A 27,985-nucleotide genomic window follows, 5' to 3' on the forward strand; every position below is an offset into this window, starting at 1 on the left:
CAGCGCCGGCCGGGGGCATGGAGCGGGGGCGCCGGCCGGGGTGAGTGCGGCGCGGCGGCGGCGGGGGCCGGGGCTGCGCGGGCCGCTCCGCTCCGGCGGCGGGGGGCGAGGAGGGGCCGCTCCGGCGCCTGCCTGCGTGGCTCGGCGGGGCGGTGGCACCTGAGGGGCGGGCACGCCCCTGCCGCCTCGCCCGGCCCGGGGCGGCGCGGGGCCGGCGGGGGCAGCCAGCCGCCTGCCTCGGGGGCGCCGGCGCCGCGCTTGCTCCCGGCCGGCGCGCGGGCGGCGGCGGGCGCGGCTCTGAGGGCCGGGGTCGCCCCCGGGGCTCCGCCGTCCGCCCCCGCGTTAGGGGCGCGCCGGCCGAGGAGCCGTTAGAACCGTTGGAGCCGTTAGAGCCGTTAGCCGGCGGCGCGCGCCAGCCCGGCGCAGGTGCGCAGCGGCTCGGGCCTGGCGCGCGCGGCTGCTGCCCGGCCGGGCCGAGCCGAGCCCGCCGCGGGGCCGGGGCCGGGGGCGGCTGGCGCCCCGCGCGGGGCTGCGGGACGCGCGTGTGGCTGAGCTGCGCTGCCACGGGGCTCCGTTGTCTGCATTAGTAGCACGCTGAAGTCTGTACAGCCCAGTCCGCCTACAAATCGGAAGTGTGGTGTCTTAATGGATTTGTCCATTAAAAGTGCATTTGCGATTTCCATGTGTGAAAGATTGATCTCCAGAAATACCACTTGATTTCATCCGTGGGCAGTTAAGGACTTCCCTGATGCTCCTATAACACATGTGAATGTTTATCTGGTGTCTTACATTTCCTTCCTTGTCTGGATTGTTGCTGTCAGATGGGAAAAGAACCCTCTACAGCTGTGAAGTCTTCTGTCTTTTTAATAATGCAGCACGCTTGTGAATAGCTGTCTTCCTGATGCACAGAGTACGACTTGCAGCTCAGCTAATGCTGTTGTGTAGTTGTGAAAAATAAGATTTGTATTATTGAGCATAAATGCTGGTTATGGTTGTCAAAGCAAGGGGTTTAATAATTTTTGAAGCAAGGCTGTCTCATTCTTTGTGGATAGATCCTTACTTAGGTAGATGCTTGCATGAGCAGTGCAGCTGTTCTGGTTTATGCTAGTTGAGGCACTGGTCCTAAAATACTTATGTGCTTTTGGGTCTGAGTGAACAGAGAAACCTGTAAAACATAGGTTCCAGTCTTGTGAATTCCACATCAGCAAATCTCACCTGATGTTTTTGGTGGAACAGAACATTAACACTCTAGTTTAATTTTAATTTGAAGGTGACTCTGTGTACATCGCATGTCCTTAAGTCTGACCTACTTAGTTGCAACAAAATTTGTTTCTACTTGCAGCCTGAAGCCTCAGGGGGGTGAGGTCTTTCGTGTTCTCTTGCACATCAGCAAAGTTAGCACCTAAATTCTGACACCAAAGTCTCCCATCTCGTGGTTCAGTGTTTGCTGGTTCCCTTCTAGCGAGTGATGAAAATTGATTGGCGCTATCTTATGGCAGACTTAGGCTTATTGTTGCTAAATATTAGATGGGTACCCGGACCTTAGCTGGATTTTTGGTTTGCCTGTGAGCTGAATAAACATACAAATGTCAAGCTGAGAAGGAAAACTACAGGATTTTCCCGCTACCTTGGCTTGACTTCAAAGCTGAGCAAGGCTCCCTAAAATATTTCCAGCTTTCTTTTTTGCTGTAATTAAACATCTGCCTGTAATAGTCAGGTGGAACTTCAGTAACTTGGGTGGGGGGGAGGGGAAGTTGTTCCCGGAGTAGCAAAACTAATGGATTTTCTGTTGTTTTCTGTTCTGGATCTCGGCACCCTCCACTTCAGTAACCCTAGCTCTTGCCCATGTTCCTTATGGTTCCACTTTACAATACTTTTGATTCTCTCTTCCTCATACAGTACTTCTAGCTGCCTCCCATGGACCAGCTGTGCACACGCTGGTTAGCCAGATGGCAAAGGTGAACAGACAACTGTTGAGCTGACACTGCAGCCTTTCCCTCAGCTCTAGCCAGCTGCCAATTTCCAATAAACACATGAACTTTATCTTCAAAACATCTGCTGCTCTGCCATTTATTTGAAATTAGCCAATGGATCCAAAAGTTTACTGGTGAAAGTATGATTATATAAACCTTGTTTCCATAGGAAACTGCTTAAAAGAAGGTTTTTCTGTTAGGAGAAGAATTAATGAAGCCTGGTTTGCTGTGCACTTGCTTGCCTCATCTTACTTTAGTAATTCCTGCCTGCCTTCTATCTACCCTCCCGCCTGTCTCCTACAACCCTCAGTCCCTTGTGTACCCTCCCTCCCCCCAGCGGTACACCCAGGTCCCTCCTATGTCCCCACCTGCCCCGTCTTCCTTTGTGCAGCCGGCTGATTCACATCTTACTGTTTGCTAGGTGGCCAGCTAGCTGCTGGGAAAGACTGAGGATGTGTAACGAGTTGTTCCCGACTTCTTGAGTTTTCTGTCTTCTATCCAGCAAGGGTTTTGTTGTTGTTGTTGTTTTGTTGTTTTGTTTTGTTTTGTAACGCCCATGGAAGTATGGGGCAAGGTGGACGGACAGATAGACAAAATGATTTTGTTTCTCAGCAAAATTGCTGAGAAGATCTAGAGCAGTTGCTGACTTTTACAGTGATGGGCACAGATAACAGTGGTTAAAACATTTGTGATCTTTCATATTTTATCTATACTCTAGATCTCATCTGGAAATGCAGTTGTGGGTGTGTAAAGGAAAGTTCATGTCTATAGATAGTAGGGGTTTTAACAGAAAAAGAAATGGCAAAATAGCAGATAAGGAAATATGTAGGAAGCCTTATGCACGAGATTACTAAACTAGTACTCAGGATGATTTGCATACAGCGAGTGGAAGTGCCAGAATGACTCTGAAAAAATCTAAGCTAAGGTCTGCGGGAGCCTGGCTAGAAAAACTAAAATAACAACATTTATGCAGAGAGAGAAAGCGTAAGCTACCAAGGAGTCTGCCAGAGAGGGGAGGATAGGAAGAAAGATTGATCTGGTGAGACTGAAATACATTTTAGGAAGAGGAAAATGTTACTGCTGTATACACTGTTTCTTCACTGCTTCTTCCCAGATTTACTGGAGAACTTTTAAAGACCTTTTCAGAGAAGATCACAAGAAGCATAGTGTATTTAAGAAGAGAAAAAAATCATTTAAACAGAAATTAGAGCATACTTGCCCATATTTATTCCAGATAGTTGTCTGCCTAAACTATAATATTTTGTGTCCGGGTGCTGACAGACCAAACATTTGTCTGCCGTCAGGCCTTTTCTTTCAGTTGAGGCATAATAAAATCCTTGTATAACATACACAAGTTTTTTGAGATAGTAACTTTCTAGCTTTATGATATAAAAATAAGATTATGATATGTGACGTAGTGTTGGTCTTGCATCTCTAATGAAAATTATCTTCTGAGATATGCTTTTTTGCGCACTTTGTAGGCTGCTTACAGTAGGTATGATTTTGCTGCTGTTCATAGCAAGCAAGTTTCATGCTGCTTGTTGAAATGGGAGTGAAGTAGTATGATGTTGGTATTTAATGCTAGTGGGCTTCAGGTGCTTGTGTGCAGAATGACTACAGCAGATGCTATTATTATTTGGGTATTGACTTGGAAGAATTGTTATTTGCTGAGAATACAGATATGGCTATAATTAGAAATAAAATTGGTCAGGAAACATCCTGAAGAGATGGTGAAAAACAGGAAGCCTTGATTCAAACCTGCCAGCTGACTACACTGTTAAAAAGATGGTATTGTTGTTTATTTCTATTTCTTTTTTCTAGTAGATCAGGGATATGGTAAAATGGTATAGAGGGAGTTGGGTTTTTCTCTAGCCCAGTGACATGTAAGTGGAATTTGGGTAACGGAGCAATAAAACTCTTTGGATTAAGTCATCTGTTCAATAATGATAGCTGAATATGATGCTAAAAAGAAGCTTAGCCAAAAAAAAACAAAAACAAAAACTTGCAATTACCTGACCTTGGCAAGAGACCAGCGGCTGCTACCCGGTGGCAGGAGGAGTGTGTGCTCTGGGACTGCACGTGTAGGGGTTAGTCTCTCACTGTCGTGCCAGCTCCAGTTGGAGGCTTAGTATTTGTTTGACTACTGGAAACTGGCTGCTTCTCCTCCGATGCCTTCTGGTTTAAAGAGCATCTAGTATCATTTTATACATCTCATATTCCTGTGGCTCTTACGTAGAAGTACTCATCCACAAAGGAGATCCCTTTGCTTCTTTTTTGGCAGGTTGGAAGATCATTCTCTTATACTCTATTCCCATCAGTTTTTCTAGAACTGTTTTCTTTTTGCATCTCCTTCCAAGATTATCCCTGGGATTACTTTTGTCTCCTAGATGTTTTTGCCCTCTGTTTCATGGAGTTCTGCTTTCAGCTTTGTCTCTCTCTTTTTTTTTTCTTTAATTTTTTTTTTTATTTGTTTCTGTAGCTTGCCTTTCCATATCTGTCCTCATTCCAGGGTCAGCTTCGCGCTTCCTGAGTTTTCATAATCCTCTTTTTCCAGTCCATCATGGCAGAGGCTTATCCTCATCTTCAAATTAATTTCTTCCAAAACTGTGTAAATATTTTCTTATGATATGATAGTGCTGTCACTCTTACCAACTTTAATTTAAAACAATAAAGCTTAAGTTCTTGCTCTCTGTGGTAAACTTCTTCATGAAGGGATTGATTTTTTTTTTTTCTTTTTTTTGGCTTGCCTTATACAGCAGCGAGCATAATGTTGGCACCTAAAGCGTAATGTGCCGGCTCTGCAGCTACTCTGAAATCGATTGCATAGCAACCTCAGGGGTGTTTTGTTGTTTGTCGGAGAAAAGCTGCTGATGACTCATTTCGGCAGCTGTCAGGAAGAAGTCGGATCAGTCTCACCTGCTTAAAGCTGCAGACAGCAAAATTCCAGTAAGAGTTTAGTAGGGATGTTAGGAGAAATTGCATAACTTGAGGAAAAACGTTTGGTGAGGATTTGTTATTCAGTTAAGGGAATTACTAAAATGTCTTGTATCAAATATTTAACTTTTTTTGCTAAATTCTATGTAGTTGGAGATTTTCAGCCAAAATTAGTTTCAAAGCTGTCGCAAAAGATAAGCTAAGTAAATGATATTTGATTTAAGTAGTGATTCTAGTTATGTTGTGCCCCCCCAAAACCCACACACACACCTCTAGCAAAGCTCAGCATTCTTGAAAATCATCCCGGGAAAATGAGTGCCCAGCTTGAGGTCCCAAGGTGTGAAACACTTCTGTCCAGTACTTTAGTTGACCAGCACTGGGGTGAGAGGCTCTTTTAAAATATACGTATCTCATAATTGGAAGTGTCATAACGAAGAGTAACGGTTTGGAAATAAACAGTGTTCTTCTTAAGTTCTTGCAGTTTAAGCAGTGAATGAAAGTAGATCTTGGTAATAGTGAAGTTCGAAACGATTTAGAATTACTAGTTTTAAAGAAATGAAATAATGATCTGAGGGTAGAGTTCTAGCCTGATCTACTTTGTTTTCTTAAGTTTAAAAGTAACATTTATTATTTAGGGCTGTCTCTCTGAGAGACTGTCTTTGTAAGAATTCTGGTCAGGTCTGTCTTCCTTGTCTGTACTTATCCTCAGGTTTGCTGTGTGTAGTACGCAGGTTGTCATGTTGTTTGAAGAAATCATATGCTGCCTAAACAGAACTGAGACTAACAAGGATTTGTTTTAATTTCCACATAAATGTCTGGCTTGTTGTCTTTCACTATTCGTACAAGTGCTCCTTGCCAGCCAATTAAAGTCAATATTACACAGCTAACAGGGGACCATAGTGCTGGTTTGAAGCATCCCTGATATTTGGTGGCCTTCTTTTACCCTATGCTCTACCCTTTTCTTTCACTTTCTGCTTCTGCAGACAGGTTTTATCCAGAGTATTTAAGAGGCAAAATGTGTTACCTGGGAAGAGCTGAACTGCACTGAGCTGTCACACAAAGCAGGACAGTGGCAGCAAGAAATTTAAATGGTAAACTGGGCTAAAAGCCATTCTTGTGTATCTACAGAGGGCATTGCCTGTAAATTTGAGTGGTGTTCAGCCTGGTAGCTGTTCTGAAAGTTGCTTTGAAAATGTGAAGATTTCACAGTTTGTTATAGAATTTCCTTGTCCCTGAAGGTTGGCTTTTTGTAACTGTTTCCAAATGGTTCAGCTGCTTGTCCTTTGTTTTGCTAGCTTAGGCTGTAGTTTTGCCTACACACTAAACTGCGAGAAGCACTACAAGCTAAACTGCCTGCGAGCATTACTGCGAGAAGAAGCACTTGTTCTTGACCTCATGGTGTGCCCTCTGCAAATGTTTGTACAACCATATTGGAAACCAGATTTGGGGAAGGAGAGCTAAAGCTAAAAATTAGTAATTAAAAATGTTCAAACTTTAACACTGATCAGGTCTTTCATGGAATTTGTTTTGTGAAGGTGGGAAGTGTGTGGAGGACAGGGCCATTCTTTAGGTGGCAGTGCTGACTTGAGTAACTTAAAGTGCAGTTTTGTAGGTAGGTCAACTTTGTACAGTTGCTGTGTCACCTCATTACCAGAGCTGCTGTGCCCGCCTCTCTTCTCTCTCTAACTTGCACCAGTGTTGGGTTGCTTGTAGTCAGATGGTAAGCCGTGTGTTGGCATAAAACTAACCTGTCCCCACAAACCAAAGAAAGTGGTTAATGTTTGAATGGATCAGCAGCTGGGTTAATGTTCGGTTGGGTCATTGAACTGGCTCACAGACTGGTTGTATGAATGCTAGCACTGACACATGGGAAGGTGGGAGAGCGACGTGACTGGGAGGGGAAGGGTGGGTCTGCTGCAGACCTAATGTAAATTTATTTAAGGTGCAGCAGAATCGCACCCTAGGGCTTGCATGTAGTTTTATACTAGTATTCTCATACTGTGCCAGACCTGATTCTGCAGCGATGACTTGCTCAGTGTCCAAGGATGCACCTTACTGTCGTCTGCTGTTTGCCACAGCCTGAACTCCAATACAGATGTACCTCACAAGGGATGCTTAGGTCTCTCAGAACCATTGAACCCCCTTGCGACCTTTGCAAGCAGGGCATGATGTGCACGCAGACACCGAAGATGGTTGCAGTCTGTGTTTGGACAACAAGTCGTAGTCTTGTTGTCCCTTGGTTGCTGCTGGTAAATTAACTTAGCCTGTGCAGCTTGTTTTTTCCAGTGAAATGATTAGTAACGACTGGTTTATACACTTATTGTTAAATTGCATGAGAAGGCTTTTCTGTATTAGTCCTACCACAGCTCAGGGTGCCATTTGTGGTTTCCATGGTTAACATAGTTTGTGCAAAGAGAAATCTCTGTTGACTCTGAGTGTTTCTCAGAGATGTGGCTAAGTATCAATTTCCATTTGGTTTTCAACTATATTCCACTAAAAATATGAAGATAATTTCTCTCTTTGTAATTGAAATACAGTTGATTGACTGTGTATTATATGGTCCTTATATGCTAAAACTTGACTGGTATAGGCTTGTTGAGAAGTGAGGTGTGTCTTGCAGCCCACTATAAATATAGAAACGCAGTGTGGCTTTAACTATGCGTGGGTGAGGTTTCTGAGAAGAGGCAGTATTAGTGTTTTGGGTTTTTTTCATGTTACTTTGGTGTTGAGATTATGGATATTTTGTCTATTTTTGTGGCTGTTGGTTTTATAATTGACTGCAGAAGATACGTGGTTAGGTGCAAGGAAATGAGGATGTCTTCAAATTCTTTGCGAGAATGAAAAGATAGGTTAACTAGAGTAACTGCAAATGAAAGGCAATAGACAAATTAAGTCTTTTCTCTTCTTACGCATTACATCTTTAGGAAACTAGGCTGTGCAGCTGTACAACTCTTGTTAGATGTCAGAGAAATCTACATGGGCGCTCTCTCTTGAGGGACAAATCTTTAGGAAATCAGAGGTCATAGATTCTCTTGAAAACAGGAAGGTGTTTGTGAAATTGGAGCCGTCAACTTGAAGTATAATTCTCTGAAAATGTTTTGCCCATTGTAGTCACAACTAGCAACACAAGCTGGTGTGATTTCAGTTGAGTAGAGATGGTATCAGTCAATTCCCCCTTTTGTGTAGATCACTTAAAGGCTACAGGGAGACAACAAACCACTTATGTTTTAACAGAAATGCTGGGGCTTTAGGATACAAGTGTACATAATCTAGACTTATGCACCAAAAATGAACTAGATTTTGAATTTGTAGGATCAAAAGGAAGGCATTTCTGTAAATTTAATTGTGTTTTGTTGCTTTCTAGGGGTACCAGGAGATGCTTCAGTGGCAATACCTCTTTTACAGTGCAAGTTATGAATGAAATTCATTAACTAACATCTCCCTCCTCACCCTGATCACCAATAGACTTCCTGTAACACTTGGAAGAAAGAGTCAGGGGAGAAGGGTTGAACATCACCATGAAGCTAAAGCAGCGAGTTGTGCTGTTGGCCATCCTGCTTGTCATCTTCATTTTCACAAAAGTTTTCCTCATTGACAACTTGGACACCTCAGCTGCCAACCGTGAAGACCAGCGCTCCTTTCACCGTATGATGGCAAGCCTCCATGTTGAACTGGACCCCCGACTTGACCATACGTTGCAGTCCCCTTGGGAGATTGCAGCCCAATGGGTGGTGCCCCGGGAGGTGTATCCCGAGGAGACACCTGAGCTAGGGGCTGTTATGCATGCCATGTCAACAAAGAAAATAATAAAAGCTGATGTGGGATACAAAGGGACCCAGCTGAAAGCTTTGCTGATACTTGAAGGGGGACAGAAGGTCGTCTTCAAACCTAAGAGGTAAATATTTCCTTCAATGATTGAATGAATTACTACTTTATGTATTTTGATCTCCATGTTATTTCATTAGTCTTTTAAGTTACAAATTTACATATAAACAGAATCCATTCTGCTATTTGGGAGACAGACAGTATGGAGTCATGCTCCTCATCTAGTAACACTCAGTGGCTCTTCCAACTGACTCCTAAGCTGTATAATGTTCATGCTCAAAACAGCCTTTCTTTAGGTTAAACGAATAACCTTGTGCTCAGTCCTGAGGGAATGTTGGTTAAGCCTGATATCTGTGAGCAGTGTCTTCCTGATTCTGGAATTGCTGGTTCTGGCAGTGTGGAGACAAGTCTTGCCTAATCTTCCCAAAGAAGAGTCATGACAAGCCTCCATGTGAGAATGCAGTTCAAGAATGGGGAAGGAGTGAGAATTGACAGTGGTCTTAAAAGTAGATCTGAGTGTCTGGTGTTTCTGCATGATAAATGCAAGAACGGCTCACTAGGTCAGAGCGAAAGACCAGGAGTATCCTGTCTCTGCCAGTGGCTGATAGTGAGTGCCAAAGGGGCAATATAAGAATGGGATGTGGTGATATTTCCTTGGTATGCCCTGTGTTTACAGTGATCAGCATCTCAGGGACTTACTAAACCAGAGGCAATTGGATGTGGTTATTTTGCATTTATTCTAATAGTTGTCAGTAGGGAAATTTGACAGGACTGAACGTTTATGAAGAGTCTTGTACAGGCCTGCAAAGCTTTTTGGATTGATTGTCTTTGGGAGAAACAAAGATGTAAGGGGGTAAGGCAGGTGTTTTATGGGAGTGCACTGCAAATATAAAGTGTTGTCATCAGGGAATGAGTACATCTCTCCCTAAAGGATGTTGGCTGGAGGAAGTATGAAGTTTTCCTGTCATGCTAATGACTGATTAGAGAATGAGAAGAAAATCTGCCCTCAACTACTTGAATTCACAATACTGTTCCTGTATGGTCACTTACTGGTCTGGCTGGAGCTGCATTGCAGGGCTGGGTTGTGTTTGAACACCATGTGCCTTCTGCACAGAAGTGTTGGTGGCACCACAGGCAGCTTTTCCAATAAATACAGGAACAAGACATGGCATTGCTGTAGTGCTTTCTATATAAGTGAATGCTATAAAGTGTTTCACGAAGCATTAAATTACATTCCAATAATGGAACGTCTGTGTAGGCAAACAAAGTGGGTATGCTCCATCAAGGATGTGCAACTGGGAATGTTTATAGAAATGCTAGACAGTATGGCCTTGGCCATACTGGTAGACTCACGTTGTTTGTGACCACTGAATGGCTTGACATATAGATAGAGTCTTGTTTTGCTGCTGCAAGATAGTATGTTTAAAGAATCTTTTTGAGAAACGGGAAGGGGAAGAATGAATTCTCTTGATTTGCCACCTTTGCTTTAGAAAGACTTTATTTACTATGCATGGAAGCACTAAGTTGATTGTGTTTTTACCAATAAATTTTAGCTCTGCAGCTTTCAAAGTGTGGCCATACTTTCAAGAGCCTGCTGTAAATACATGGAAAAGACCTGATTTTGAGGACCTGTTTTGAGGATAGCCATCTCATCTCAAAATTACTTGAAGGCCATCTCTAAGTTTGTAATGATTAAAAGTTGCTGCCATCACACGGCAGTAGTTTGTGTGAAATAAGATGCTTGTCTGGAGCAAGTTCCAAATTTGACAAAAATCTGCCTCCCAAAAACTCTACATCATCTAGCACTAGTTAATTCTCCTCTAAGCTCCTAGCAGCGAAGCTAAGGCGTTTACTCAGTCTGATGAAATGGGCTATTGTCTTGCCCTAGAGATCTTCTCTGGGCAGGGTTAAAACATCTAAGTAGAGCATTGAAGCTTAGCTTACACTGTTGCTTGAACCCTGAGTCTGTTGGAAATAATTATACAATTCAGATTCACAGGTGGAAATGAGAGAATAGGTAATCTAATTTGGTCTTACTTTATTTGAAAATAAATCATTTCACCCATGTGCTCCTCAGTATTGATTGTGGTATTTTATGCATATCTGAAGCATACCTCTTAAGGAGTATCTAGACCTGATTCAGATGTCATGAATCTCTGAAATTTTTACTTGACTTGACTAGTTTGGTAACATCTTCATTATTTTAAAAACAAAAAAACAAAAAAGCCCCAACACAAATCATCACTTTGCCAAAATATATCATTGTTGATACGCGTGTCTAATTTCTCTTTCTTCTGTTCATTGTGTCTTTTCTCTACCCTCTGAAGGCCCCTCTAAAGGGCCTTTTTATATCCAGTATTCTCCTCAGATCATGCTTGATGATCTTCTAGCTACCAAAGAGTGCATTTGGCATTTCTGCCACGATATCAGATTGTGTTTTCATGTTAATCTACAATCCATTCTAACCTCAAATCGTTTGCAGAGTTGCTGCTTTCCAGTATAAATAGTCTCCTGTTCTGTAGTTGGGTTTGTGTTCTTTGTTCTTAGATGTGACTTGGCAGATAGTTGAATTAAAACTCATTAGTTTGAATGGGCCCAGCTTCCCAAGCACTTGAGACCACTGTGAATTACTGACCTTTTCTCCTTATTTACTACTTCGCCAGTCTGTACACTGTTTAATCTCATTAATGATTTTTCCCTCTCCCATAGCGAATCATTTTGAAAGTGACCCAGAGTCTGTTTGACTTAGTGTTGTTCTTGCACTGGTTACTCTGAATGGCAAAATTGATGGGAATCCTGCATGAATCACTTTATCTGACTTATTGCAATTACAGATATGCCAGGGACTATGTTGTGGAAGGAGAACCGTATGCTGGGTATGACAGACACAATGCAGAAGTAGCAGCCTTTCACTTGGATAGGTATGGAACTGTTGGATTATTTGGTTTTATTGTCTCTGGTACATATTTTTTCAGAGTGAGGGGAAAAAAGATATCTCTTGAAGAATACATCTCAGATGTGGACTGTTTCTAACCTGTCCCTATAACAAATTGAAGCCAAGAATAAGAATGAATAGTTATTTTGTGAAGCTTCATTTCAAAGATCTGTGCAAGAGTCTAACATTTAAGATTTTTTTGAAAAATTTGGAATGGCGGATGAGGTACTGAAACCACTGATGTTTCATGTAATATGGAACAAATAGCTTAGCCAAGTCCTGGGGAAAAATCTGAAACACTAAAAGTATGGTAGGTTAATGTCCAGTATGATAAAAAATTAAGTCTAATGTCTAGGCTAATAATTCTAAATATGAATCAGTGCATCCTGCACAAAAAACAGGTGTTCACATCCTGGTTGCGTTCAGGGATTTCCAGGTGTTATTGTGGACCTGAGCTGGAGATGCAGCTGCTGTAATAAAAACAGTTACAGGAAACATAAGGAATGGGATGGAAAATACTAAATGCTGAATATTGATAGTTACAAAATATAAATTAGTGGTGCAGTTTCTTCTAGAACAAATGATTGCAGTCTTGGTCTCCCCTTTTTAAAAAGACTGCTCTTCTGCTTCAGAGAAGGTTTATGAAACTAATTAAAGATGTGAAAAATTCTCATATGAAGAGACTTAAAATCTTGGGAACAGGAATAATGAGGGACTAATAAAATAAAGAACGGAATGGTCCAACTTAAACTGAGATTTTATTCTTCCTTTCTCAGTACATAAATAAGAAGCTTCTTACTGTGGCCGAGTTCATAGGTGGTAAGAGATGTATTTATTAGTCCTAATTCATCTTTGGAACTTACTGCACAGGCAATGGAAATTACTATTCTAGGAAGGTTTTGTGATAACTGGTTGTATAATGCCCAAAACTGTCATTGGAATCTTCAGGTGGTGAACCAAACTGGGATCTTTGAATTATTTTAAGACAAAAAGTTGATCCTGGAGCCAGATGTCTATTATTCATTTGTGTTTTTAAGAAAAATACATTGTTCTGTTTCCCTGAAAATACAAAGATCAAACAATGTAAAGGAACAATTAAAAGCCCCTTTCTGGCTAGACCGGTGTCCAAACTCCTCTTGTCCTACCTCTTTCTTACTCTCTCTTTGACCGTGTTTTGGTGTTTGGTTTCTCTGACCTTTCTCCTCTACTTTGGACGTGCACCTCGATCTCCTTCAAGCATACCTAGCAGAAACTACCTGCCCACATAACTTTTGCATGCACTGTTGTTTTGAATGGTGACAGTTATATATTTTGGTCCCAGGTGCTATTTTTCCACCAAGAACCTGAATGATGTTTTATGCTTACCACTAATGGGGAGGCTTTATTATCCAGAATACTGGACTTTCACCTGTGGCTTTGAATTTAGATATGGGTTTTCCAGATCTAAGTTCTATGCTTATTTACCTATAGCTCCTGCATTTTCTCAAACTGTGCGTAACTGTCGTATCGGCTATGATTTTTGTCTTTATGCTTGCATGATTTGTTCAGGCAGACATTTTGTGTTGCCCTTTCTTAGAGCTGTTTTGTGCTTTAGGGGCAGAAAGGGACTTACTGCTTGAATATTTGAAAAATAGTTTGCAGCTGTTAAAGAGCAACTTTCCCTGTATCTCTGTGGAATGGAGATTGTCCCTTTTTCAGAAAATGGGAAGGAAGGAGTCTGAGATGTGAAGAATATCAAAAGTATATTAAGAGAGTTAGGTCTGACATTGCCCTTATATTTGCAGTCTTCCTTTAAGCACTCTTAAAATCCCATTACAAATATTCAAATCATCTGCAGTCACAGAGCAAAGGCTGTGGCAGACATGAGAGTGGAACCTGGATCTTCTTACTGCCAGTTTTTTGATTATCCTTTCCACCTCTTTTTTTCCAGACATGTCTCAGGCATTCAGGCTTGTTCTACCACTCTCCTTTCCCTCCTCCCCCTCAAGCCAAGCAGAATAACTCCCAGATTGCTTACTTTCAAGTGTAATTGAATTGGAGCTTAAATGTAAGATTTTACTAGATACTGATTCCTACAAATTATAAATGATCTTTCCAGGTGAACAGCCCAAAGGCCATAAGGTTAGTGCTTGAACCTGTACACAAGAGAGATGATGGATTTTTTTTCTGGTATGAGATCGAATTTCTGAGAGTTGGAGCATGATGCGTCCTGTGTTGCTCTTCTGCAAATGCTGTAATAAAGGAGTGTCTTTGACAGCCTATAAAGCAAGTTTTATGCTTTGGCGCTTGGGAAAAAGGAGGGTCCTTACTTTGCCTTGGAGAAGAGAGGATGTTGCCATGGGGTTCCAACTTTATTCTCTGGTCTCAAATCATGATTTCACGCAATGGCACAGAGACCTTGTATTGTTTTTTAAAATTTAGAACTGCTGCCTATGTCAAAAATTCTCAACCCTCATCATGTTCTTTCACCCAAAATCAGAATCCTGGGTTTCCGACGAGCTCCATTGGTAGTTGGCAGGTTTGTGAATCTACGTACAGAGATCAAACCAGTTGCCACAGAGCAGCTTCTGGGTACCTTCATGACCGTGGGTAAGTGGATTCTATGCTTTGTGCAGCATGGTAAAGAAAATCGTGTTAAATGGGAAAAAGAGCCATGGGAATCTGACAGAGGTCTGGAACAGTTAACTATGATACTGGAAGGTGATAAGCCTCTTTCAGTCCCAAGAGAAATTTTAACACTTGTATAATCCCATTTGATGGGGGAAGAGGATTCAGTTTTCTCCAAAAAATAGTTTTTGTCTGTAACTTCTTTCTGTTCCCTCATGCTGTTGTTAGAGATTTTCTTTTTCTTTCTAATGTTAGAAATGGTTAGAAAGTCTTTGAAGTCTTTGACTAGACCCGAAAGAAAAAATGGAATTGTATTTAACTCTAATGCAAACACAATGGTTACTTGGGATAATTTGTAGGACTGGTGCATCAGTCGGTGTTAGATGTTGTCTGTGCCACATCAGTCTACTGAACATTCATAACTAAATGTGTCAGAACTTTCCTACGTTGTTTACAGAAATAATGATGTGAGGGGCACATAATGGGAATTATTAATGTAAACTCCTACAAGGTGCTCATTAAGCACCAAGAAGTGACTTATACTGCTGCCTTAACTCCTCTGGGCTTTTCATAAAATATCAAGTTACTGCCTTTTTTTTTTTTTTTTTTTTTTTTTTTTTTTTTTTGACAGGCAGAATCTAGAGACAATTGTTCATTACAGCTGATATATGTGTGTGTGTGTGTGTATTTCTGTTATAAGCACTGCTGGTAATCTCAACTACTAAATTTACTTAACACTTTTAGTTATAAGGTTTAGCTTTCAGAGGAGAGTGGCTTTGCCTTGCCAACCTCTTTTTGCATTCAGATTGGGTGTCTGCTTCAGGCAGACTTTACTTTTTCTAATTTCAGCCAAAATACCTAGGCAGTTTTCTAGCAAAAATGCTGACTTGAAAAGCATGGTTCAAAAAAATTTTCACTGCCTTTCCTTAGATTCCTCAGAACTTCCTGTTCTGCAAAGCATGAACTAAAGGAATTGAGAGAACTGGGGAAACATTTGTGTCAGGAATGGATCACTTTTCGACCCAAATTTAACCAAGTTTCTGAGGTTTTGAAGAAATGACAGTTCAAACATATTCAGTAGAGGTTTGCTAGAGCTACAGTTGAATCTTGGGAAATTGTGTCCCTTGCTAGGCCAGCTGCAGTCTATGAGTAGAGAGATTTGCAGGGCTTTCCATGCAAATAGAGGTCTGATCCACTGCAGGCTCTCTGTTGTAAATGGTCATCTATCTGATGTCCTGAAGTTGCCTGATTCAGATGTACAAGGAGCACTGGAGCCAGGTCTGGGTGGAGGACTGCAAAGGAGTGTTGGCAGACTAAAGAATTGTGATGTGGAATTTGTGCACATGGTGTAAGGCTAGAGAGTGAGAAAGATCTGTTGGTGAGCTGGGCCTGTGTTGGGAAGGATGCTGGATGTGGAGCCAAAGGAAGAAAGAACAGGGAATTAGGAGAAGCACAAGGAAATGAGACTAGTTGAAGAATGCTTCGGAAGAACATCCATGTATGTGGAGCTGGGATTGACTTGGCAAGGGACAAAATAAGGCAGGTTAGAAGGATGAAGCAGAAAAGGCTAAGCTAAATAAGTTAATCTAGGCTACCTAGAGCATCCTCTTCCATAGCCATTAATGGACTGAAGACTGCTGGGTTTCATTATTCCTCTCCTATCGGAGGACACCCATGAAACTTTGACAGATCCATGTTCCTAGGTCATATAGGAATGACAGCTCATTTGTGTTTCCCTAATGGGGTCAGCTCAAGTAGCAGAGATGTGTGGCAGGTCTAAGGGCTGCAACTTCACTTGAGTTGTGCTTTGTCTTTATTCGCTTGACTTTTTTCAATTGCCTTTTGAAAAAATTGGGAAATCTGTCACGTGGAGTGTGTTAAACAAGCAGTGCTAAGGTTGCAAAGTCAAGCACCTGAGGAATTTGAAAGGGATTACAAAAACTTGTTGATAGTGCAGTGTTGCCCTAACTCTCAGTATGATTAAAAACACTAGACAATATAATTACTATCTCCTTTGAAAATTAATCTTTCATGATGTTTTGAATGAATAAATGTCTGTTTCATCTCTTTTGAGCCTCTTGCCCTTAGAGAGGAGGAAGCATGAAGTCAAGTGCAGTGAAATCCTGCTACAGGGATGTCTTCACCGCAACAACATGCTTCTGAATTTCAGTTGTTGTCCCTTGGATTAAATTCTGCTCTTGTGATGTCTTGTCTTGTTTTGTTTTTAAGGTAATAGCACTTGCTTCTATGGGAAGTGCTACTATTGCCGGGAAACGGAACCAGCTTGTGCAGATGGGGATATCATGGAAGGGTCGGTGACTCTGTGGCTACCAGATGTATGGCCTCTCCAGAAGCATCGGCACCCATGGGGTAGGACTTACCGTGAAGGGAAACTTGCCAGGTATGAGAACCTGATAGGGTTCATCCTTATACATGATAATTTGGACTAGAAGTACCCTTGCAATACAGTGACTAATTACAGAGCAAGTGTTCTCAAAATCTAGAGTTTTGCCAATGACTAACTTGATACGATGTTAGAAGTCAAGATGTCTAGGATGAGATTTAGATTAAAATGAGCAAGAAAGAAATTTTTGTGGTTTCTCAGGGTCCTGAGTGCTGTTCTTTTTCTACTTTTTTTCCTGGAATGTAACTCCACCACACAGTCACTGCAGGCTTTGAGTATCTTGGCCCTGGGCAAATCAAGGTTCTTCTCTTGTTCTACTAAACCTTTATTTGATGCTGTGCCTCTCTTTGGCCCAGTAAAACACCATGGCACTGTGCTGTTTTCTGACAGACCTGATTTCATGATCTTTAAAGTTTGTTCAAGAGTTGTGGGAGATTTGGGAGGGTGGGGGGCAGTACAGGGAGCTGGGAGGGTTGTTTTTCCTTTTGCTTTTAAGTGTTATTCTTCACTTGTGTCAGAAGTTTTCATAGCTGTCTACTTCAAGACCTTTTTTATATGTATTTTTTCTGCAAAGTACATCTAGCCTAAATGGGTTAGAATTGAAAAGTTCTTCATTGATTTAAATACCACCAGTATTTGAGGACTGTGCTCAGCATATAAAGAATGCTTTTAGAGAAGGACAAGGGAAGTGTTTTAGAATATTGAATGTACAGTTGACTTTCTGAGCAGCAGAAGTTACCTCCTTTTTAAAAGGTCAAAATCAGTTTTATTTAGTACATGTTAAATTGCAGTAATGGATCAATTGAATTTCTTGGAGATGTTTCCTTTTTTGAGAGACTGTTTTTATCATAGAGGGCCTACTTGCATATGATTTTAACAAGATAAGAAGATACCTATGTTGATTTAATATTGACTATATTTTAAGCTTATTTGCTCTTGTCTTGCTCAGATGGGATTGCAAGGTTCTGTTTCTTTGTTATGCACCTTATCATATTGTGCTTCTCGCTTTGAGAGCATCAGGTGAAACATTCTATACGTTATACTCTCCTTTTTCTGCATCTGATAATTATGGAAAAATAAAAAAAAGCTTTGTAGGAATTTTCTTCCCACGTTAGCTGCTTCTGCTCTGCCCTGAGTTGACCTTTTGAACATAATTCATATAGTGCTATTAGTGTACATAATCTTAATGGACACGTAATAGATAAAATCCCTGACCTTTGAAGTCCTATGCTAATATGATATAAATGATCCGAAGTAAATGTCGGAGAAAGGTCTCTCTGGAAAAACTGAATGAAAAAAGAGAGGAAGAGAAGAGAGAACAGAGTATATCAGAAAAGCTCTTACAAGGAGATTAAGTAATGATCTAAAGGAAAATGAGAGGAAGAGAAACACTTGAGGGAGAGAGAAATGTAGTATAAAGGAAATGTATTGAGTACAAGGAAGAGTATATGATGAGACTTTGCCTTGTGGGTTTGTGCTGAAAGTTGAATGCGAGTTTGACATTGCAAAAGAAATAGGAAACTAGAGTCAGGATTGAGGAGTGTTTGTGGTGTTTTATTCAAAACATTGAGAAGATAAACTTTTAGTCACTGTATTTTGCATAACTGGAGGAAAAATGAGATATTGGGAGCTCAGAGTCTATATCCGTAAAAGATAAGGTAGGGCATGTGACAGCTGTAATAGTTAAATTTGATCTTCTCCCCACTTTTGTGACTTACTGTGCGATTTTGAACATGTCAGTGAGTCTCTCCAGCTTTTGTTTCCCCCGTTTCTGTTTCCAATTCACAGATGGTTTAAAGCATTTCCAATCTAACTGCTATTTTGCAAAGGACTTTTTCAGTCCCTGCATGGAAGATATGATGCCTGTTATTTGGGATGAGATATGGAAAGGAGATGTGGCTATTTTGGTGGTGGTGGTGAACAGCTTTGAAAACTGTAAAGGAGGAAACGAGGAAACTTAAAATCCTAGCTGTGGAGAATTGAGACATGACTTCCATGTTGTAAGACTGCAAGTACATGCCTAGGTTATGTGTATAAGGATAGGAGAGAAAAAGAAAACTTGAAATCTTGCCGGTAGAGAAGCAGGTGAGAGACTCTGAAAGAAAAATAGGGAGGAAAGTAGCAGCTGTGAGTGAAGGAGAATGAACACGTATGAGGTCCTTCCTCTTAGGCCAGTGGAGGTCCCTAGTAACCATGATGTTATTTGCGTTAGAAGGAAAAATGAGTAGAGGATCACTGGAAAGAGAGACTGATGGAAACAGGTCAAGGCAATAGAAATAGACACTGTACTTGAAGACCTTAGTTAGGAGATTAAGGGAGGCAAGTCATAGCAAAAATCTTGCAATGAAACACGCCAGCCACTGCTGAACATGAGCAGTAAGGAAGCAAACTCTGACCTTGTTTTCTGTAGGCAAATGATGTGTAACCTTGTACTAAAACTATAGCTTGCTTCATATACTCGGGTGTTAATACAGGAGTCACTCTGTTAATAAGATACATTTGTCCAGCTCTTTCTTCTTTGAACAGACTTGGCTGCTGTACTGGCCTTTTCTTTAAGCACTGATATGAATGAAGAGGCAGCTATAAATACCTCACAAGTCAAGTGGTATACAATGCTGGAGCTTTCCGTGAAGATTTGCTATGGTTTCTCTTGTTGGCCTGCAGGTGGGAGTACGACGAAAGCTATTGTGATGCTGTGAAGAAGACTTCACCCTACGATTCAGGCCCTCGTCTCCTTGATATCATTGACACTGCCATCTTTGATTATTTGATTGGCAATGCTGACCGGCATCACTATGAGAGTTTCCAGGATGATGAAGGAGCCAGTATGCTCATCCTCCTTGATAATGCCAAGAGGTGAGGATCAGAGGAACCCTGGTGGCCAGGCAGTGACAAGCACAAAGGCGCACATTTATCTGTTATGTATTTCTCTGTTTTTTTTCTTTTTCTTTTTTTTTTTTTCCTTCCCAGTAGTTTTTTCATTAATATCTTTTGTGCTGAAAACTCAAAGCTTTTCTTATTAGAAATTAATCACCAAATATTGGGGGCTTTCAAAGACTGTGGCACTTGCTCTGTCCTCTAGATATGTGGTTATGACTGCACTGGGCAAAGTCTTAATCAAACTACAAAAGCTTCCAGATCAGCACAATATAACTTGAATTTCAAGAGAAACTTTCAAATGTTTGTTTGTGTCTTCTCCCCTCCCTCCCCCCAAATCCCTCCCTAGTATGTTTTCAAGTGATGGAAGATTATAAACTTAGGATTTATTACCTACTAGCAAGTATTAGTGAGGGCTGTAGTAGAAGTAGATCTTTTCAAAATGTGTCTCTGAATAACCTGGTGTTCTCTGCCTTGTGAATCTGTCTACTGCAGTGATAAAAGTCTAAGAACTTAAAATGGAGATAGATTTGACATTGAGAGCAAAATATGACGATGCCCAGAGTGTGTTAGGTACTTAGTGCTGTGATGCCCCTGCCAATGAATTCTGGGAATAACTAGGATTGATGAGAAAAAAAACGTACTTAGAAGTGCGATAACCTGATTAAAAGTACCATTTTATGTAGCACCACACCTTTAAAAATGGTTAAGGGACTTTGTAAGCCCTATTATGGACATGTTTAATTGTTGTTATAAAACACTATTTCCAAACCAAAAATGAAGCATGTTGTAACTGGGAGGAGCTGATGAGAAGCCCTTCTTGAGGCCAGTCTTTATTAGTCTGCGCGTGTGTGTGTGTGTGTAAAATGTGAGTTGCTGTGTCTTTGCGATAGTTCTAGCATGTTTGTTATGCTGGCATGTTTGAAGTTAAAAATCCTATTGGACATACAGCCTTGTTTAAATCATTACAACTTGTTTAATTCTTCTTAAAAGCAAAAATAACCCATCCTGCTTTCTCATGACTTAGTCCAGAGACTCTCGAGCTTTTTTCTGATGGATATCACCATCTGCAGTGGCAGCGAGTTTCACCTTTGTGAACGGATCAGCGTATGATTGTTAGCACTAGCAGTTCCTGTGCCAGGCTCTGCTCTGCAGTGGCTTTGCATTCCCCTTGTAGGATGTATACACTGCAGTTGAGACCTCTGACCTAGACAGATCCTTGAAAAGCTTACACTTATCACTTCTTTCCTCACTGGTCTTTATTTCCCCTTTTGCTTTTTCAATAGTGGCTTCTGTCCCTGTCTTTCTTCCAGCCATTGTTCGCATTTGGCTGAAGCAGAAGTGGCTGAGTTGGGTATTTTGCCTTCATGCATCAGCCTTTTCAGTAATGCTCCTTCAATTATGCCAGCAGGATGTGTTCCACTTTGGGAGTGCTTAATTACTGCTGCTTTCAGATTGCTGTAGGTGAATTTGGCAAAAATTGTCTTCCTATAATGCCCTGCCAATAGTCTAGGAGGAAGTTAGTGTATCTGTCACTGGGAGTAAATATGATAGTTGAAGGTCATGTCATCCCTTTCATTATGGTACATGCTCATAACATTATGAAACCATTTCCTCTGGGGCTTTGCAGGCCCAGAAGTAAATTGTTTTCCTGACAGCTTGAGTAAAATTCTTCCAGCTTCTTTGAGTTAAGGGCGTGTGTCGGGGGGGAACAGCTATTTAAAGCTACTAACAACAGAATTATTTGAGCAGAATAATGCCTGACTTGTAGTGTAAATTATCCTTATTGAGGAGAAAGTTCTTTGTTGGAAACAATGTTATGAGGGAGGGAAAATAGCAAAAAATTTTTCAGCATGTGTTTAGGCAAAGCTTAAAAATACTATGAAATCCTGTTGGAAGGTACCCCTTTGAAAGTGTTGTCATGAAATGTAATCACCTGTATGTTGAACTGTTGGTCTAAGCTCGGCCATCTAAAACAGCAATTTCATTGATTCCCTGTCTAGCTGTGTCAAATAGTCAGTGCTCCCCCTCTTTATGTCCAGAATGCAAATTACTCCCTTCCCTCGCTTAGCAAGATGAGCTCAATTTCTAAACTCCTCTGAAGTTTGTTTCTAGAGTGCCTTGGCCTGATAAAGACCTAGGTACACTGGTGTTGCTTCTGTTTATCTGGTGTGTTAGCTGATGCTCTTGACAGTTATATCTGTAATTGGTCATGGCCTGTTTATATTTTAATTTAAATGATTTGAGCTGTTGGAGCATGAAATTGCCTAGTATTGATTTTTGAATTCTTTACAAATCTGTTGATGTTGTGAAAGACATTAAGTGTTCAACTGGTTCATTTGTTTTTAATTTTGCTTTTCAGCTTTGGAAACCCTGCCCTGGATGAAAGAAGCATTCTAGCTCCTCTTTATCAGTGCTGCATGTAAGTAGAGTACAGGGATGCTTTTCACTTCACTTGTGCAATTGCAAATCTAAGATTTGGAATATAATTAAATTTGTAGCAGTTAAGCCTTCTGGCAACTTGAAAATGTTCACAGGTACACAGTGCTTTTTTTTTTTTTTTTTTTTTTTTTAAGGTACTTTGCATGCCTGATGCATTGTCAGTGCTCAGGAAGCTGAGAAATACATTTTTATTAAAGTAGTAAATCAGATGATAGACTGTAGGAACTACAGGAAGTAGTCTTGCCTCTAGGTCACTGGTTCAAATCTATCCTTAGTCGGTATGACAGGTACTTTCCATCTGCAGTGGACTCCATCCAGCTCCTGCTGAATAAAAGTTCACATCGTAGTTTGAGTTCTCCCTGACAGAAGCTAAGGACTCAACTTGTCTGGCAACTTAGCTACCTTCATTTCCAAATGCTCTTTCTGAACAAGACTGCAGTACTGCTTATGGTGCTGCTTTCAAAATGCAGTTTGCAGTTCTTTGCAGGATTTTGTTTTCACTTTGGCCCCATGAGCTGTATTCTTGTTCCCTTTTAGTGGCTGTGACCTGCTGATTTCTGGGTTCTGTGGCCCCTCTCTCACCAGGCCATTGCTACTTCTCCTTAACAAGTAGATACAAGTACCAGGAAGAATACTGATATACTAGTTTCCTGCATCCATTACTTCAAGATAACGTTAACCCCTTCAAACCTTCCAAAATAGGCATTTACTTGGGAGTTTCTTGAGCCTGTCCTTGAGGGGTTCCGTCCCTGAATTGCTCAGGGTTTGCAAAACCTGGGAACTCTACAGAAGGCCCGAGCCCTCACCCCCTGCTGGCTCTGAGCAAGGCTCTATGTATCCTACGGTATGCCTGACCTATGTTCCTCTGCGATTCTCTTGGTTTGTGTAACACAGAGAGAAATTGCAGCAGGCATGTGGAGAACAGTTTAACTAAGTGGCTTTCAAATTCCTTAGTTTTCCTACATTAATTTTAAATGCATTTTTAATTTTCTGTTTTATGAGGATCTTTTGGCATGTCTATCTCCTTTCTCAGAATCTCCTAAACACAGTCCCAGAAGAGAAGTTTATCAGGGTAAGAGACTTTGCAGTTCTCTGCTTTTCAGATATCCTTTTTTCCTAGTACCAGGCAAATAGTATGAAAGAAGTCACATGCTAAAATCTGTCATAATCATTTTAACCGTAGATTTGTTATAGCACATGCCATCAAAGGCCAAGAACAGAGTTTAAACTGGTGGTGCTAAAATACAGCAATTTTGAGGAGAATCCCAAGAAACTTCACAGACCAAACAGTTTATATGGGATAACATGAAAGATGCAACGGCAAATGGAGTAGAAAGATCACTGATGCATCTGCTTCCACTTTCTGTGGAAGTTCTGTCATGAGACGTTTTGTCCTTTGTGATTAACTCTTGGTCAGTGATGCTCTTCCTGAAGTAACATGAGTTTTCTTTTGAATTAACAGCTAGGCCATTTTACTTCCTTCCCTTTTCAAACTTTGTCTGGGAGGCCTCCGGACTGAAGAACTTCCTTGCTAGCAGTTGAAAGTGTTTCCATATAACAACTCTCATAAGAATTGCGACACGTTAGATTCTTACTTCTTCACCTTCGGTTATTTAAGTTTCATTTAGGTATTGCATCTGCTGGCAGTTATAACTGGACCTTTTCATCCCCAAACCAGTTGTGTAAGACTTACTAGTTTCTATTTAGATGCAACCATGATGTAACAGGCTTCCTCAAGAGGCTGGCTTTTGGTATTGCTTACGGGACTTTAGATGGACAGTGGTATGATGATGTGTATTTCTTTCTTTTGCAGCATCCGGGTTTCTACCTGGAACAGGCTCAATTACCTGAAGAATGGAGTGCTAAAGTCTGCCTTAAAAACTGCTATGTCGCATGACCCCATCTCACCAGTGCTTTCCGACCCGCATCTGGATGCCCTGGATCAGCGGCTCCTCAGCATTCTAGCTACAGTGAAGCAGTGCACAGACCAGTTTGGGCCAGATGTTGTGCTGGTGGAAGACAGGATGACACTGTCTCATTTGTAATTGTAGTGGAACACAGATGAAACTCCTTTTTTAAAAACAAAAAAAGAACAAATGATAGAAAAACAGCACAATCGGTTCTGAAAGGCTGTGGCCAGGATGGACTGAAATGAACAGGAAAGCTTCCAAGCCAGAGAAACAAAGGTGATACTGGCTTTTACCTTGGGCTGACAGCCGTGAGAGGAGGTGGGAAGTCTGAGCCTTGGACGGCTCAGTACCTGTAATGGCATCATGGCCGTTGTGGTGTGTCCATTGCCGGCAGTGGACATTACACTGGATAAAAATGGCTCGTGGTGTTGGTGGAAGTGTGTGGAATACAGACACTAATCTGTGGACTGATTCTAGAGGGGACAAATGGAGATGAACAGTACAATCCTTTCCCCTTCTCTTCCCCACATACACTCTTAGGAGTTTTCGTCTGATTCAGGGTTGTATATAATCAGCTGTGAGCTGGTTAGGCGTTTTACTGCTTCTCTAAAGGAGGAGGAAGTGGTGAATAAAATAATTATTAGACTGAACAATTGCACCCCCTGCAGGGGTGGGATGTTCTTGTGAATGCCATTAGGTGTGGGAGAGGGGACCTCTGCTACTCAGTTGTCCTCTCCTTAAAAGTCTGGGACAGGGGTTTGCCTTGTACGTGATAATGCTTCAGTATTATCACTGAAGTCTTATCAAAGATTTATCCACAGGGTTGGAGATTGAGGGGAGGACAGGGTGGTTACAAAGCACTTAATGATTAAGGGGTTAACCTAAGTTTCCAGAAGAAATTTCCACGTGTCCTATCACTGTTTTCCATTGATAAGGAATCTAGCAAGGTCTGACTAGAGGAAATCCCCTCCTTGCAGTCCTGTGTCCATATAAACCAAACTTTTCTTACATTGTAGCTGAGAAGCAGGACAGAATCTGTCCTTAGAAGCAGGTTCCATTTAGCCAGGTTATGCTGCTTACTGTAGGCCCTATTTAGTGGGGGGTGGGGGGGTTGAATTCATAGCACTGGCAAAAGAGTTGTATTGTTGAACTTCTCCAGTAATCAACAGCTGTGGGCAGGGCCCTGAAGTGTGTAGAGAGAGCCCTGAGCCATGCTCTTTCCTCCTCATCTTGTATGAAGGGAGCTTCTTGCCGCTTGTGGTCATTATCACAGCTCAGTGCTGCTGTTTCATGGAATGCCAGCAGTTTTTCAGTCCCATCTACTTGACCTGGCTTGTGGCTGAGCTCTGAAACTGTGAGCACCTCCTGTAGGTTTTCTTCCTCCCCCAGCTGCTTCCTGTAACCTTCACTGTGATGTTCTGCCTGGGGTGATCATGCTGGAGCCTTCACTTCTAATGGTTTTGTTGTAAGATGGGGAGGGTCTGTGCAGGTTTGCTTTTCAGTGTGGACTTGTAGCACTCATTTTGTGCTACAGACTCATTTCGTGTCCTGTCATCACTCAGCAGTGCTTCAGTCTGCACTGTAGGTGAACTTGTGGCCATAAAACTTGTCACATTTGTGATAGATTTAAATCTGTGTCTCCAGAAGGGAAGAAGCTTTGTCGTTATGTTTCCAAATTTAACCACTCTGCTTTGATTTTCAGTTCAGCCAGTGTGGTTCTTGGGAGTGAGGAAAGAGATCACTCCCTGAAGCTTCCTTTATGTATTTATTGGACTTGAGAGCAAGAGCAGCAAAATGTCTGTTTAAAAGCTTTTCCTTGATTTGTCTGTCAAAATCGTTCTGGCTCTGCAGCAGTGTGGCTGGCAGGTGAAAGCAAGAGCTCTGTTTCCTAGTGCATGCACCTGCTGCCATACCTGCTCAGAGGTGTTAGTGAAAGAGATTATTTTAAAAATGCAGGTTTGTTTTGTTTAAGTCTCTTTGTCATTGTCTAAGCAGAATATCTCAAAAGTAGAATGCAACTGTTTACCTGAAAATTAATTTTGTGTTCTTCTAGATCTCTTCTGGACACGGCCACATCACAGCCTTGCCACACAGTCAGGATCGGGTCTGCAGTATTTCTAGGTGTTAGTCAACCGAAATGCGCAGTCAGCTGTTCGGACACTGGTGTTAAACTAGTGCCTGTTTATTGCCGTACCTGATAATATAATGCCTTCCTTAGAAGCCGTGAGCCTTTGGCACAGTTAACCTGCTGTAGTGGTTGTACCTTGTGGGTTGCCTTAGAGCAGAACCGTTTTGAGTGCACTTAGCTAATTGTGAGCGTGGGCAAGAACAGCTGAGGGATTACCCTCATCCCTCGCTGGCGGAGCTAGGATGTCATTTGGCTTGCAGTCAGATTTCAGCGGTCGAGTGAGACATTGCTGAGAGGTACTGGGGCTAACAGATGATTAGTGAACAGTTTTATTCTAATGCAAAATAGTTTTATACTGAGGCGTTTTAGCATAAACTGTTTCCCAAGAAACTGAAGATCATTTACAGAGGGAGGGTGTGAAGCACATGGTAGTATTTGTAGCATTTTAAAAGCATATTCTTTTTGAGCATAATTATTAACACGTAATATTTTGGGAAGAATCTACCAGAATTTGAAGTTTTGATTTCTGTTTTCTAAATGATCACTCGCTGATCACTTACACTTGATTTGATGATGGGTTCCAAAAAAATCTTGCTCTCTTTATGCAGTGAAGTTAGTGTTCAGACCCTGTGCTTTGTTTGCTCACTGGGCTTTAAGCTGCAGCTCTGGGAGTCAGCTGGAGTTTGGGGGTAAGTTTTCCCGCAGTCCAAGTGTCAAAGAGTTAAAGCACTGCATTGGTTTAGTTGTAAACAAAGGGTGTGAAGGACAGGCAGCTTCAGGAGGAGGAAGCAGGAAAAGGTTGGTTTTTTTCCTTCTTTTTTTGACCAGGTGACTCTTTACTGTACACACTGGAACTTGGTGTTCTGCAACAGGAAAGGATCAGTTCCTCTCTTATCCAAGATCAGGAAGATCAGATTTGGGCCTTGTTGATCATCTCTGGCATTTTGGCAGTGATCATTCTTTTGCTTGTATACAGAACCCTGAGAAATTTTAAACTCAGCTATAACTATTGCAAAGGAAGTACAAAGCAGCATCCACGTGCAAACAGGGTCTGCTTGAATCTTAAAATATACAGCATTGTTTATTTGTGAGGCAGGTGCTATGCTCTGTCAATGAGGTTTTCGTGACACCTTCTAATTCTTGTTCTAGAAGCTGTACACACTGTGATTGGCTGGCTTCAGATGTTAGAAAATGGTTGTGTCGTGGATATTGGTAATATCGGAGTGCTTGAAGCACAGAAATCAAGAATAATTAAAAAGAGAACATCATCAGCTGTCTGCTATTTATCTCCTCCTTCCTAAATCAGCAGTCAGGCTGGAGGAAACACTGAAATCTGCTTCTCTTCCAGCAATTAATGAACTGGAGTGTGTCTTGCCAAACAAACTTCAATTGAAAAATAATAATTTATTAAGAAGGTAACTTATTTGCTGTGTCAGCTGGAGCAAAATGCTTGAAACAGACACCCCTCTTGGAGCTGTCAGAGCATCGCCCCTGGGAGCAGCTGCACAAATGGAAGTTACTAATAAGAAAACAGAATGCAATCATGACTTTCTACTTGTATCCCCCGGGGTCAGATTCCGCATAAAGCAACATTGTGTGAATAAAGATTTTAATAAAGCAGTGTTGATGGATTGTTTAAGTTTTTCTCTCTCTCTCTTTCTCTCTCTCTCTCACTCATTCCAACATGTTTGGTGAGCTGAATGTTTAAAGTGTTTTGCTACGGGTATTTGGCTGTTCCTTCACTAACAGTGTCAATGGCATTGATTCCAATAATGTATTTTCAAGAGTGGGGGCAGCTGTGGAGGTTGGTTGCAGAGCGGTGTTGGTAAGGAAAGATGTGTTTAAGAAGAGTGTCCCAAAGTGATACAGAAGAAGAACACACCTAGGTTTAAATGATCTCCGGAGAGCACGTATTTTTGCTTTAGAAAATGCATCCCAGGGCCTTGCAGC

General features: G+C 41.5%; 1 protein-coding gene across 1 annotated transcript; it reads left to right on the top strand.

The window, feature by feature from the left end:
• On the top strand, positions 1-27,674 carry FAM20B (FAM20B glycosaminoglycan xylosylkinase). The gene is made up of 9 exons (XM_067300595.1): positions 1-40; positions 8,272-8,802; positions 11,567-11,653; positions 14,147-14,256; positions 16,504-16,675; positions 19,343-19,534; positions 21,918-21,977; positions 23,811-24,183; positions 27,185-27,674. Exons 2-8 carry the CDS (start codon positions 8,426-8,428, stop codon positions 24,040-24,042), a joined length of 1,230 nt encoding a protein of 409 aa, XP_067156696.1. The 5' UTR covers positions 1-40; positions 8,272-8,425; the 3' UTR covers positions 24,043-24,183; positions 27,185-27,674.
• The last annotated feature ends 311 nt before the right edge of the window (positions 27,675-27,985 follow it).

This window comes from Apteryx mantelli, chromosome 8, assembly GCF_036417845.1.
Source record: "Apteryx mantelli isolate bAptMan1 chromosome 8, bAptMan1.hap1, whole genome shotgun sequence".
Lineage (NCBI taxonomy): Eukaryota > Metazoa > Chordata > Aves > Apterygiformes > Apterygidae > Apteryx > Apteryx mantelli.

What these genes read in the sequence shown, in the direction of transcription:
- FAM20B (XM_067300595.1), top strand. Translation starts at nt 8,426, where the DNA reads ATGAAGCTAAAGCAGCGAGTTGTGCTGTTGGCCATCCTGCTTGTCATC. An exon ending in GGGTACCTTCATGACCGTGG is followed by an intron (nt 14,257 to 16,503) that starts GTAAGTGGATTC and finishes TTTGTTTTTAAG; the next exon opens with GTAATAGCACTTGCTTCTAT. An exon ending in CCTCTTTATCAGTGCTGCAT is followed by an intron (nt 21,978 to 23,810) that starts GTAAGTAGAGTA and finishes TTTCTTTTGCAG; the next exon opens with CATCCGGGTTTCTACCTGGA.